Source organism: Phragmites australis, chromosome 20 (genome assembly GCF_958298935.1).
Source record: "Phragmites australis chromosome 20, lpPhrAust1.1, whole genome shotgun sequence".
Lineage (NCBI taxonomy): Eukaryota > Viridiplantae > Streptophyta > Magnoliopsida > Poales > Poaceae > Phragmites > Phragmites australis.
In genome coordinates this window covers 14,099,057-14,112,802 of record NC_084940.1, presented here as the reverse complement: position 1 = coordinate 14,112,802, position 13,746 = coordinate 14,099,057, and the positions used below count along the sequence as shown (strand labels likewise).

The 13,746-nt window shown below is 42.2% G+C and overlaps 1 protein-coding gene across 1 annotated transcript; it reads right to left on the bottom strand.

Annotated features, from left to right (window-relative positions):
- Window positions 1-459: 459 nt before the first annotated feature.
- Window positions 460-4,472, bottom strand: LOC133902195 (peroxisome biogenesis protein 3-1-like). The gene is made up of 7 exons (XM_062343792.1): window positions 4,136-4,472; window positions 3,890-4,054; window positions 3,032-3,231; window positions 2,788-2,918; window positions 2,474-2,601; window positions 1,673-1,912; window positions 460-939 (listed from the first exon to the last, which is right to left on the bottom strand). Exons 1-7 carry the CDS (start codon window positions 4,150-4,152, stop codon window positions 681-683), a joined length of 1,140 nt encoding a protein of 379 aa, XP_062199776.1. The 5' UTR covers window positions 4,153-4,472; the 3' UTR covers window positions 460-680.
- Between the last annotated feature and the right edge of the window lie 9,274 nt (window positions 4,473-13,746).

Genomic DNA, 13,746 nt, shown 5'->3' with positions numbered 1-13,746 from the left:
TAAGCTAGTATTACTTTCACCTACATGTTAAAACTACGTGCATACATAAAAGTACTATTGTTTTCTCTATAATTAATTTAATGTGTTTAACATTAATAATTTTATAAATAAATATTGAAATATACAAAATTTGTGAACTTAATTTTTTAGTCTTTTTTTGTCGTGCTCTACACAACAAAATAAAAATAGGTGCGGCATACGCACGCCAATCAAACTAGTTGTTCTGGTGAGAAGTGGGCAACACTTAAATGTCCTACTTGCTATCTGAATGAGCAGCCAAATACACCCATCTGATCAGCTTTGCGAAGAGGCCAAATCCATAGGTCACAAGTTATATAAACCCTTTGGCCAGTGAAACATCTAGAACAAGTGCCAATGTGTAAGATCCCAAAAATAACAGCAAAATAGCAGAAACAGAGCTTGGAATTCTAATTAGACATGCACAACTGAAACTTCAAATGAAGAAAAGAAATACAATTGGAACGAACTGCACTCAGTTAGATCAAGTTAGCAACAACAGAATATCTCAAGCATATACAGGGCAGAAATTAGCATTATGTCTCTTCACGTGTGTTGGTTTCCAGATTTGCAGATTGTTCGTTGTCCATTACCGCCAGATCTTTTGGAGGTTTGGAGCCAAAAATTCAGATGAAACTACTCTTTACACATGACTGTACAAATTATGTTTCTGGTGGCATGTTCGCATAGAGGAATGTGTAGAAGAGTTCCACTTCAGGCATACTTCGGATGATCTGAATGTGCTTGTTCTTGTTTGGTTCCTCAAGCAATGGCAAACTCAGTTGAGCTACTCTGGCCAAGAGCTTCGCTAAGGGCAATCCTGATGGAGGAATTGGAGTTCCAATCTGTGAAGCCAGGTCCTCTATCACCACATCCGCTATCTTCCTCAATGACCTCTCCATGATATTTTTGAAATCATCACTGCAATAACACCAATATGGTTATGTAACTCTTGGTGCCTATTTGAAAGACAAATGGCATTGTCAAGAGTCAAAATCATAAGCATGCCAATAGATTGACAAACATGGGAAATCAATAATTCTGTAAGCTGCACAACATCCTTATAATAAAAATCTCCTCTTTCTCGTCGAAGTGCTGCTTGGATCATCTATAGTTCTTTGTATAAGAAATGAGACTGTTCTCGTCCACACATGAATATGATATAATTGTATGGTATTATTCAAATCATCTCATTCCCAGAAAGGAAGAGTAATGCACACCAAATTCAACTCGTTAAAACATACAGCAAAACTCAACTCATAAAAACAGAGCACAATGACCGCTCCATAGTAATCTATTATAATGGTAAATGCCACCAATGAAGTTCAAAATAGCTGTGAATGCCACCAAGAAACTTCATAATAGCACGACAGATAGAAAGTACTGTATCATCTCATTGTATTAATTTACTTTCACTCCTTCCAATTTTGAATCCTATAGTACAATAAGAAAGTAACAAACTAAGCGCATATAAATCACATGCCATATGCTAATAGAAATATTTGATATAATCATTTAATCAATTCAAAGTCATTTGATGAAGAAAAACTTAAGACCTTAGTCATACGACAGGTTGAGAAAAGAAGAGTGTGTTGTAGTGCAAATTATGGGCTTGCTATACCTGAACAGAACTCAATGCATAACGCTACATTACCTTGCCAATACTATGCGTGTCTCAGACATCAGTTGGTCAAGCTTTCTGACTTCCTTTAGAAGGGATGAATCATCAAAGCCGGTACTGGACACAGCCATCAACTGTGCATAAAGATTGGCATTTTCAGGTACAAGGTAATTTATCCACGAGTTATCTTCACAAAGACTCATGAACATGTCCAATGTTTGTAACACTGTTTGTAATACTTGGTCCATGCTCATAGGGTCTTTCAGTTGCTTCCTGAAAAATTTTCACACGTCAGTACTCAGTATCACCAAGGGGAAACACACACCATGTTATGCAACCAGGAATCAATTTCCCAGTGGTAACCAGATGGTTCATGCTGGGAACCAGCCATAGCAGTCATGGATGGTATCGCTGATTTCAAGCGAATAGTAACAGATACCATTTAACATTGATACTAAGGAATGTAAAAGTTTTAGGATACAAAAATTGTATAAGATGGAATGAAATCTAGACTAAGAAACAAGTGAGCCAGAAAGCCACTGGAAGGCAGCTGGTTAACAGGCGATTTGCAATAAAAGGTTCATTATAAACAGCTTTCCAAGAAACAGGATATGAGACAGAAATGAGACATTGTATACAATGCTCTACTTATTTTGTGCTGAATGCAGAAATGTGGATACTCTTGATGACCCATAGCTTTGCTGTACACTAAATTCAGCATGTTTTTGAAACAATCATTTTGCTACAAAATTTTTGATTGCACCTCCACTGATTTATCAAGTGCCGAACATGTTGGTAATACAATAATCATAAGGTCAGGGGACAAATATTTACTCTTTGAGGACTTCTGTTGCAGCACGTTGCATTTGTGCTATCAGTGCATTGATACTGTAAGTGGCAAGGTAATCAGCAGTTGCAAGGAAGTCCTTATGTCCATTTTTGCTTAAAGTATCAGATTCCGCCTACAAAAGAAGTGAGATATTTCCACATCAGCAAGCAGCTTGAACTCAAGTCAAGTCACTGTTCTAACATAATTTCAATTGTTTTAACTGTCTAGAATGCAAACATCAGAAACTGGAGCAAAATTAAACAAACTTTCATCCATATGAGGAATGCTTGAAGCATAGCAGCCTGGAGCATAAATTTACCAGTAATTGCGCACCATCTGCACCACGGGCAAAATCTAAGTAGAGGTGTCTGCCTAATATGGTAACCTGAACTCTAACATATAAGCTAAGCAGTGTCATCGCCCACATTGAAGAAACTGTTCTTGCAAAACCTAAGAAAATGGAAAGACAATAAAAACAATTACAATTTTATTAATCCATATTTATGATTAGATAACGAAAATACTAACAAGTTACACATTATATAAGATAAGATATATCATACTCATAATCTTAATCTTCTCCCAAGTATCGTACTTCTCCTTTGGTGTCAGTGCGCTTGATTCTCCCTTCCCTTGCAATAGCTTCTCAGTCAAGTGTGATATATCCAGTTCCTCCATTATCCGCGAACGGAGATAATGCATGGCAAAAGGTAACGTAGTGGTGTCAGAGATCCTTTGCACGTTCTCGAAGTGTGTCTGCAACCTAACAAAAAAGGAAGCATACAAAATGATCAGAAAGGTGTCTCCTTTACTAAATATGGCACCTGCATAATGTGAAACATTTACCAATTCTATACATCATAGACTACTCCGTTACCATCTGTGTTCAATACAATTACAACAAAACAAACAACATCAGGTATTGATCTTTCCCCAACACTTTTTTCTCCATCATGTTAGCAACATCGCGTATCATGAGTTGCAAATTATTCCCATGAACTCCATAAGCAACATCAGCAGCACTTCTGGTCGAATTAACCTAAGTACGGTGGAACAGGATTCCCTCCCTGTTTTTCTATCATACATGCGATGTAAAACGTTTGAACTTGTAAAAAACAACAACTTTATCCACATTAATCCTCCTACTGAGCCGCGACCCAACTTATGCAACCAATCAAAGCTAAACTGCTCACAATCAACGCCAGGCGACGAAGCCCTCAACCCAACCGAGCACAACAGAGACACCAGGCAAAATTTCTCTAGCGCCCCAGCTTCACCTTGTAATCGATACCCACTCTCGCGCAGGAGCCACTCCCAGCCCAATTAATAGGAACACCGTCACACAACCCCCAGCAATGCAATTGCAAGAAGTAGAAGAAGAAACCCAAGTACGCCCCGGATGGGAGGGGGAAAGCTCTTACTGGTTCTTGACGAGCTCGTCGGCGGCCTGCTCCCCCCTCGCGCGTAGCTGCTCGACCATTACGATCTGGCTCCGATGCGCGTCGTAGAGGCGGTAGGCCGCGTAGCCCGCGCCGGCGACGCCCAGAGAGACCAGGATCTTCCGCCGGTGCCGCGCCCAGAAGCCCCTGCAACCCACCGCGCAAGAGAGGAAACTCCGTCAGGCAATCCGCCGAACAGCCCACGAACCCCCCGCAAAAACCAATCACCTCGCCGAAGCCAGCATGGCGGCGGAGCTCGAGCTGCTTGAGAGGGTGAGATGGCGGTGAATCCGGCGGTGGCGTGGAGGTGAGGTTTGGTTTGGTTCGGATCAAGACATGGAGGAGGAGACTCTGGAGAGCTGAGAGCCTGGTACAAATACGAATACGATTCGGGAGGGGGGGGGGGTGTAAACGCAGAAGAAGCGGATGCGACCGCGGTCTGCAGGTGGGTCCCGCCGGTCGGTGGGTGGCCGAAGGGTGCTCGATAATTCCTCTTCCCTTCCGGCGTCTGTCTCCTGGAGTTCTGACACAGACTGGACTCCGGGCCTTCATTTTGGATGATGAAGTAAAACCGACCATGGATGCTCGTGGTGCCCGGCGCGTGGGAAGCTGGTGCGGAAGGGGGAAACAAGAGGGCAAAGGGAAGGGAACGAGGAGACGAAGAAGGAAGTCGCGGTGCAACCAGAGCAAGAAGAGGTGGCTGGCTAATCGGTAAACGTGGGTGTAGGGAAAATAGTTCTATCATTTTATAATTATAATTTTAATGATTAATAATAATGTAATTATTTGAACTAATATATTTATTAAAAATATATGTTAGTATATCTTGTAGATGTAATATATAAAGAAATCACTATAGTCGAGAGAAAGATTGATTAAATTGGAAAAATATTAAGAGAATCGCTCTTACCGAATGATCCGGTGCTCTGTGTATTGAACTCATCAAAATATTTTTGATAAAGCGGAGAAACTTGAGGACCTTATCGGATAATCCGGTAATCTGCACTGAGTAATACCAGAGTATTTCTTGTAGAGACAAATGCAAGTGCAGAAGACTGAAGATCAACCAACTGGATAGTTCAGTGCTTGGTTTATACGCACCGGATTATAGCACCGAAGTATTTCTTGCAGAGGTAACTTCAAGTGTTGAAAAATGAAAAATAACCCACCAGAAGGTCCGGTGCTCTGAAGATCAATGCACCGGTGCATTTCTTGCAGAAAAGAAGTGGCGTAGTCTGGCTCAAGTTAACCCACCGGAAGTTCTGGTGATGAAGTTGAAGATATCACCGAAGTATCCGGTGTTCAAAGAGGTATTGAGTGGAGTTCCAACGGCTAGTTTGTGAGGTTTTACTCACCAGATGATCCGGTGTTAGTACTACTATTTTCATTGGATCATCCGGTGTTAACAGTTTTTCTGAGCTGTTGTGGCTAGTTGGCGGGTTTGAGGCTATAAATATCCCTTCACTCAGTCATTTGAAGGTATAGCATACTGTTGAAGTCTAGAGAAACCCATATACACTTGAGAAGATATTCAAACTACCAAAGTATTCAAAGTGATCATTCAAGATAATTAAGCACAAGATTAGAGAGTGAGTAGTGCTTATAGGTCTAGAGAGAGTGTTGCTAGATGATTGCTGTCTAGAGAGTGGATCAATGAGTGATTTGAGCTTGTACCGAGAGGTACACCGGTGCCTTGCAGTCTTGTCGACTCTCCGGCACCTTGGGCCTTGTTGGCTCAAGCTTGTTGACCCTTCGACTTGGTATAGAGCTACGATAAGACACGTGTACGGGGACGCAGAGACCCTTGTCTTAGTAGTTCAAACTTCAAAGTGATCACGGCGGTAAGTGACTGGAAGAGAGGCTAGTGGGGAGACATTATCTTAGTGGCTTGGTGGCTCAAGAGTTATGACCAGGTGCTGATCAGGAGCATATCTTTGGTGAAGCTCCAACGTGAACTAGGGGTGACATTCATGTCATCGATACCACGGGATAAAAATCCATTGTACCGAGTTTGTCTCTCTACCTTATTTACATTTCTGTATTTACATTCTTGCAATTCGTCTTGCTAGAGTATGTTGCAATCCTCTTGAGTGATAGAGTAGACACACTAGATAAATCTAGAGTATATTTAGATAGAAATTGAGATGGGTTTACCTTGTGAAGTTTTGGAGCCAGTTAGATCTTTAAGTATCCTAATTCATCTCCCTCTTAGGATGTCACTGTTTCTCACAATTAGTATCAGAACCTCGTGCTTTTGATAGGCTTAACATCCTAGAGTTATGACGTCCGAAGTTGGGATGGATACCTATAACGCTCCACGTTTCAACAGCACTAATTTCCCCATTGAAAAATTCTAATGATTTGTTATTTGCAAGCTAAAAGTTTAGATGTTTGGAGGATCGCTGAGGAAGGGATGAGACCTTACATCACCAATAAGGAGAGACAATTAGATGCATTAGCGATAAGTATCTTTTTACCATATTTAAATGTTGATACATTTAATTATGTTTATTCTCTTACCAATGTACATGATATTTGTAATAGTCTCATTGAAAAACATGAAGATACAAAGGATATGCGCAATGAGAAATATCATGTACTTGTTACTAAGCTCAATGGCATCAAACAACTACCCCATGAAAGTGCTAATGATACATACTCATGTTTGAATATTCTTTTCAATGAGATCAATGGGCTAGTTTTGACGTAAATTGAAGATGATCAAGTGGTAAGAATAATACTTCAAGTTCTTCTTTCGAAGTACAAGTTGATAGTCTCTATCATCTACGACAACCATGATATGAGCAAGATGACTCCAAATCAAGTTCTCAGTAAGGTCACTGTGCATGAGATGACCATAAACATGAGGGTAGAAGCCTTTTCCTCATCCAACGTCAAGAACCTTACTCTCACAAGCAAGCAAGCACCATGCCAACACATGAATACAAAGATGAGGAGGCAAGAGTAATAGTCAAGCTCAAACGAAGATGATGAAGATAAAGATGAAGATGGAGAGAGCAATAAAGATGATGAGCAAAGCACATCAAGTGATGAAAAAATAGACCATGAAGTCACCAAGCTCATCTCTCAAGTGAAGAAGAACATCAATAAGATCAATATTGAACATCGAATTTTATGAAAGACTTGATCAAAATAATTGATTGTATCAAGACAGAGAAGAAGACCAAGAGCAAGAGGGAGACAAGAGGAGCCAAAGCATTTGCAAGCATGACAAGATGGGTAAGTGAAGATGAATATGCACAACAAAACCAATTTTTCTAACATAGAACGGACAAAGGTTTCAAACATTGATGAGTAGTAGGTTAGAGAGTTAGAATCATCACTTATGTCGATGATTAGTTGATTTATTAGAGCATTTCAGAAAAGTGAGGGGAATCCGATACGGGAGCATGTAAACAGATACTATTATTTGGAGTAAGCCAACTGTGATGAGAATAGGGGGAGAAATCGGTCGACTCACCACACCGGCGGACCGCCCCGTCCTCATGTTGTCAGCCTCACCACTACCGCGCCGTGCCTTCCGCGGACACCGCGTGCTCCCCCCTCCGCCCTTCGCCAGCCAAGCGGCGACCAGTCTGAGACCAAGCGACAAATCAGTCAAAATGAATCGAATTGAGGAGAGGAGAGCGTCTTACCCAGAGCGGAGAAGAACCCCGTGAGGTCGAGGAAGCACTCGTGATCGAGCTTGGCCTCGGAGACGCCGTCGGGGGAGGGGGCGGATAGGAGGACCACGGAGTAGGCGGTGTGGGCGAGGGGGCATGTGGTTGATGAGGTGGCGATGTCATGGCGGTCAAGGAGGAGGTCCACCATGCCGATAGCCGCCTAGGGGATGAGGGAGCTGCCGGAGTTGACGACCTCCGCCGTCGTGTCGTCGTCGAACAGCAACCACGACCTCCAGATCTATGGTTGAGGCGAGGCTCGCAACTATCCGCCTGGAGGGGTTGTGGTGAAGGAGGAGGAGACGAGCGATGTCAGCGGGGAGGCGGTGGCGACGGCGGGCCTGGAGGGGGCAGTGGGGAGGTGGCGTGGCCAAGGCGTCATGTGGGGAATCAGCTGGGCGGCAGGGAGGCAGCGGAGTCGCGAGGTGGTGGGGAGGAGGCGAGGAGCACGAGGGGGTCGGGGAAGGTGGGAGTGGAGGTGGCGTCGTCGGCGTGGCTCAGGTGTGGAAGAGGAGGAGGCGGCGGTGGCTTGGGTCGGGAAATTGGAGAGGAGAGAGACGCGGATGGATGGCCCACCAGTCGGCCCGGGCGGAATGGAAATTGCACGGGAACGCGGTGACGGGGAAGGGAATGCGGGCGTTGGGCATGGGTCCACCTGTTGGCACAAGGGGAAAGGAGCGGAAGAAAGTCACGAGCGGAAGAAAATCGATGCGGGAGGAAGGAACATTACAAACTTTTTAGCTTTGTACAGTAGATACACAAACCTTTGCATACGGACTCTGATTTCGATGTTTTTTGATTCTACGAACATCTACAGAAAAAGTTACATCCATTTTCCCCCGATGTTGTCGGGTTTGGTGAATTTTCAAGGCTAAAAATGGCTTGAAAGATTAAGTTCTCGTCCCAGAAAGTTTCTGCACCATTTTTTGAAACGCACGTTTGTGCCCTTAGCCGTCATCCCTTATATCAAACTTGAGCAGAAATATACAATAGTTCATATTCTAGTGTTTGTGAGATGAGGAAAATAAGACAAAAATAAAATAAAAATATTTGTAAATACACTACTATAAATCAAATTGCTTTAGAAAAATGATATTTGTATTTACCATTTTACTACACATATTATGTTTTGCAAATCAATCAAAATTTTACTATTGAATATAGGAAATTGTATAGTTATTATTTCTAATTAATACTAGCTAGATTTATAATTGATACATTATGAAGGATATATTAGATATTTCACAACTACGTGAAAAAACAAAAGAGTTGATGGGCTAATATATCTAATATTTCATCAAATTAATTGACTAATATATCTAATGATTGAGTAATTAAGATTTCTTCATCTGTTCTCATGGGTCAAAACTTCTCATTAGTGACGGGTCAAAACTTGACCCGTCACTAATGACTCTTTTGGATGACCCGTTACTGATGAATTAGTCATTCGTGATGAATCATAACAAGACCCATAATGATCCGTCTCTGATAAATAGTCATAAGTGATGGGTCATAATTTGATCCGTCACTTTATGACTGATCTAGAATGACCCATCACTAATGACAAATCATTAGTGACGGATCACAACTACGACATGTCATTTTTAACGTAAGTGACAGATCATATGACGACCTGTCACTAATTCTATGTCTCTTTTGTCTGTTTTCACTAATTCTATTTTCTTTTGTTTGTTTTTCATATAGTGAAATCTGGTCAGTTTCACCCTTCAAAGATAAAACACTTGTGCAATCTCTTACGTAAATAGTTCTAGAAAAAGTTTCTTCTTAGCGACTTTGCATAATTTGTGATGGTTTCACGTACCGGCATCGAGAGGTGTCATGCATTATTTTGATTTATCTGATGAGTGTATTTTGACAGATGAGGAGGACGCGCCGTGATAGGGGGAACTAAGCCGCGCCGTGAGAACTGCGACGACCAGACGGCGACCTGCGGTGCTGCCATGTTGTCCGGTGATCTGCTCATCGGTTGCATGTGGTGGATGGCTCGTCCCACATTAGACATGTAGCGTACGTCTCTTCAGACTCTCAGTTACGCCATGCTCGTATGTATGCATGTGCGTCTGATGTATGTTACTGCTATATGTACTCTTGGAGCCCCGTTGTTTCACCGTTGTGCTATTACAAATATAAACTTTAATTTCTTAGTTCCTTAGTTGCTTCTTGTCGATCGACTTAATTTGCACAATTCGGGATGGTTTCACCAGCATGGCGACGTGTCATGCATCATTTCATCTTCCTGGCGTCGGCAACCCGGCGGCCGAGTGTCAAAGGAGGAGGTGGCACAGCGGGCGGGCGAGTCACCGGAGGCCACAGTGAAGCGGTCCGGAAGTTTTGGTTGACCTGGAGAATGGTTGTTTGAGCGTGCCTATAGACTGATGTTTGTTTGGTTTGGGCTGAGGACGCAAGTCCACAAAATCCATGTCAATTTATTTTGTGGAATCTTTTTTTGGCTCCTAGAAGTGTAGGTTTACGAAGCTTAAATCAAAGAAGTTAATTTAGTAAAAGAAAATTTGAATGGCAATGTAGTAAAAATTTACGCATATGATATAAAAACTTGTGTGATGTAGTCGGTGGCAGGTTCCCCGCCTTTAATTGCCTAATATGGCCTAACTTGTGTGATGTCGATTTGATTTATTTGATTGCTTATTGGGCTAAGTGGGCCGCATCTAAGACTTAGGTCCCATCGGTCTTCATGTTTCTCTCCCACCCTCCCTCCTTCCTTCCTCCAATATGGTGATGACTAGTTTCTTCTAGATCATTCTTTTGGCGGGTATTCTTCTAGATCATTGAGAGAAAAGAACTTAATGTTAAGTATGGCAAATGTGTGAATTGGTCAAATGAAACATCAGAACATGGATAAATGTTCCAATAGTAGATGGGGTGTAATTTTTATTTTGAATGTTCATGTAGATTTTCTTTAGAGAAAGGGTAGGATTTATATTAAATTAAAAACACAGTACATCCCCTTTTACATCTAGGCCCCTGATAAGAACGGAAAATATAAAGAAGTAAAACTAGGGCCTTCTTGTAATCTTCTTCCTCCGCCACCGACGTCGACCATCGCCGCCCCTTGCACGAGCACAACACAGATCACCGACGTCGGAGCTCAGCCCTCCAATTGACTGTGATGATGGGCCCCAAACCTTGGAAGCACTGCAGTAGCCAACGTCCCTGACCACAGCTGGAACGCATTTGACCCACTGAATGAACATTAGCGGCCATAACAACTGAGGAGATTCCTCTAGAGCCACCACCCTCAACCACGGGAAGGATGAAGACCTAGATGAACACTATGCCATCGTCGGTATCCAACCTAGCGACGCAGCAACACAAGAGCGCATCCAAACAAACAAAGGGGATCAAAGACATCCCCCAAAATCGCAACACACATACTAAAAGCATACCTTGCTAAGCGCCTGCCATGGTCGTTACCGAAACTGAAGCAGAGACCGGCAAACACGCCAAAGACCAGCATGGAGAACAAAAGCAAGTGAGGGGTCGTCTCCATTGACACCTCCCAAAGCCCTAACCCTATACCTACTAAAACACCAAATCTACAACTATAACTAACTGTGCCCAACGTCGATCCACTTATTCCCCTCTCTCTCTTACAGCAGAAAGCCTACTGGAGGAGTCAGGAATGAAGAATCGTCACGCGCTATCTCCTTTTGCAATTGTAGTAGAGGACGAGAGGATAAGCTGATGTTAAGTGATCAGATTTAAGACCCATAAATTTATGTAAAGAAGTTGTACCGGAGCATATCCTATCCGTTTGAACTAATATTGGTACTCAACCCAAAACAATAGGTAGATCCATTGCCAAGAATTAGCCGTTTAAGGATATTTTGTTTTAGCTTGAGATTCTGAAAAACTATTTTTAAAAACTAAAGCTAAAATAAACAAGTAGATTGTACAATCTGCTTTTCAAATTTTAACCAATTTTTTTACTATAATCTACAGGTTATTTTTCACATCTTTTTACATATTGTGATTATAGAAAAAATAAAAGTACTCACACAAACCTAAAGTAATTATCCACTAATATCATTACTATTCCCGTTATTTTTCTTTCATCCCGTCCCTCTATTCTATTCGTCTCGGCCTCCGTCGTGCGCGCGCCGCGACACTGACGCGGGGATGTTCCTGCGCGGTGAGGTCGAGCATTGCGTGCGTACGGTCATGGACGAGGGCGATGGTGTGTCTAGCTACCGGAGATCTGCCGCACACAAGGAGTCGGGGAAAGGAGGAAAAAGGCTCGCGCGGCAGTGGCACCTGGCGGCAGTTCCGACCAGAACATGGACGAGTTCGTGGAGTTCATGCGCGCCTGCGCCACGGAGAAGTGGAAGGCGCTGGTTCTGGATGGCAGCTAGCCTGCAGGACCTGAGATGTGATTATGCGTTAGAGCGCTCGCGAACTGAAAAGCTCAATGATTGGTGCTTTATTTGGTTTATGATTTGGCCTGGCCATAATAATATTTCAGACTTGTAGCTTGTTTATCATTAATTGCTACTCTTCAATTCTAAGTTTATTTTGAGCGGAGATCTCAAGATTCGATCTATTATGAATTTTTGGTGATGAATGCATTTCAACTTGATTTTATCTAACATTTAATTTTAGATTCACAAGTATGGTTTATGAATTCACAACTAATAGTCTGTTTGTTTTTTTATTATGATTTTAACCATCTAGATTATGATTTTCACAATCTAAAATCTAGATTGTACAATCTAAAATAAACAATACCATATTATTATAATCTCTCTTCTCTCTCCCTCTCCTCTATAGACTCGCTCTTCATACAGCAACACTATCACCACCGATTACCACAGCTCCAGCCATCTCTTTCAATGCCAACAACCTCATCCTGCTCCTTTTCAACTCCCCTACCAATTTCACTCACCAGATTGCCGCACCATCACATCATGACGCAGCTCGGGCTCTTCACTTTACCACTCCCCGTCTTCTTCTTGCTCCTCTTCCTATGGTGGACGACAGATCGGTAGGCGGCCACATCGTCGAGAGGCTCTTCATCGCACACAGCCGCAACGTCGTGATCCCGCCGCCGTCCTTGGGCAGCGTTGTTGCCTCGGCTACACCGGTCACGTCCAATTCCATTGCCACCGAGCCCGTCGTCGCTCGCCTCTGCTCCCTACCAAATGTCACCTAAAAACCCGGCACCCCTCTACCGACACTCCTCTGACTCCGATCGAACCCACCACCTCCCCACCTTGATGAGCCCAACTGCAACTCGGGTCGGTGAGAGCTCGGGCGGTGGGAGCTCGGATTGGCATCAAGAGGGAGAGAGCAGGGAGAGAGCGAAGGAAGAAAAAATGAAACGTTATATTTGTAATAGCAATGATGGCTAAATATGTGTCACAATCCACAATTCAGAAACATCATTTCTCCTGATTATAGTTTATGGTATAATTTGCCTCCAGATTATGAAATCTGGATCGTAGGAACATGTTTGTTTTCGATTCTGATTTTAAAATCATAATCAGAACAAACATACCCTAATTCAAGAGTGAGCTAGTTGTATATTCTTTGTTTGGAACAGAAATTTCATAGGAAATATGATAGAGGTTTACTTTGTAAATACTCCCAACTAAATAGGTTGTGAAATAATATTGTAGTTACAAATACATACACACTGCATAGCTCAATTATCATATAATTAAGATCAAATATAAAGAAAAAAAATGAAAGAACAAGGTTAAATAGACATAAATATGCACTCTGAAATATTAGAAGTATTATAAAAATTACGCAACCAAAGCAAACACCCAACTCATCTCGGAATCCAGAATGCCAAACCATTCTCAGCTTTTAGACCCCTAGCTTTTAAAAAACTACCATCTAAAAACTGTTTTTTAAAATCCTAAACTAAAACAAACATATCCTAGCCCACATTCAAATGGTCTATGGGGTGAAGTCTATTAAGTACATATCAGGGCCAGGCCCATATTGGCCGAAACTTCAAAAAAATAGTCACTATACTTCAACCATAGTTATGTAGTTCATTTCCACTATTTTTTATATTTTTTCTAAAAAAGTAATTTAGCTGAAAATAGTTTGCCAGTTTTTTCAGAAAAGAAACGACTATTTCCCGAAAATTCTAGCTAGCAAAAGATGTGGCCA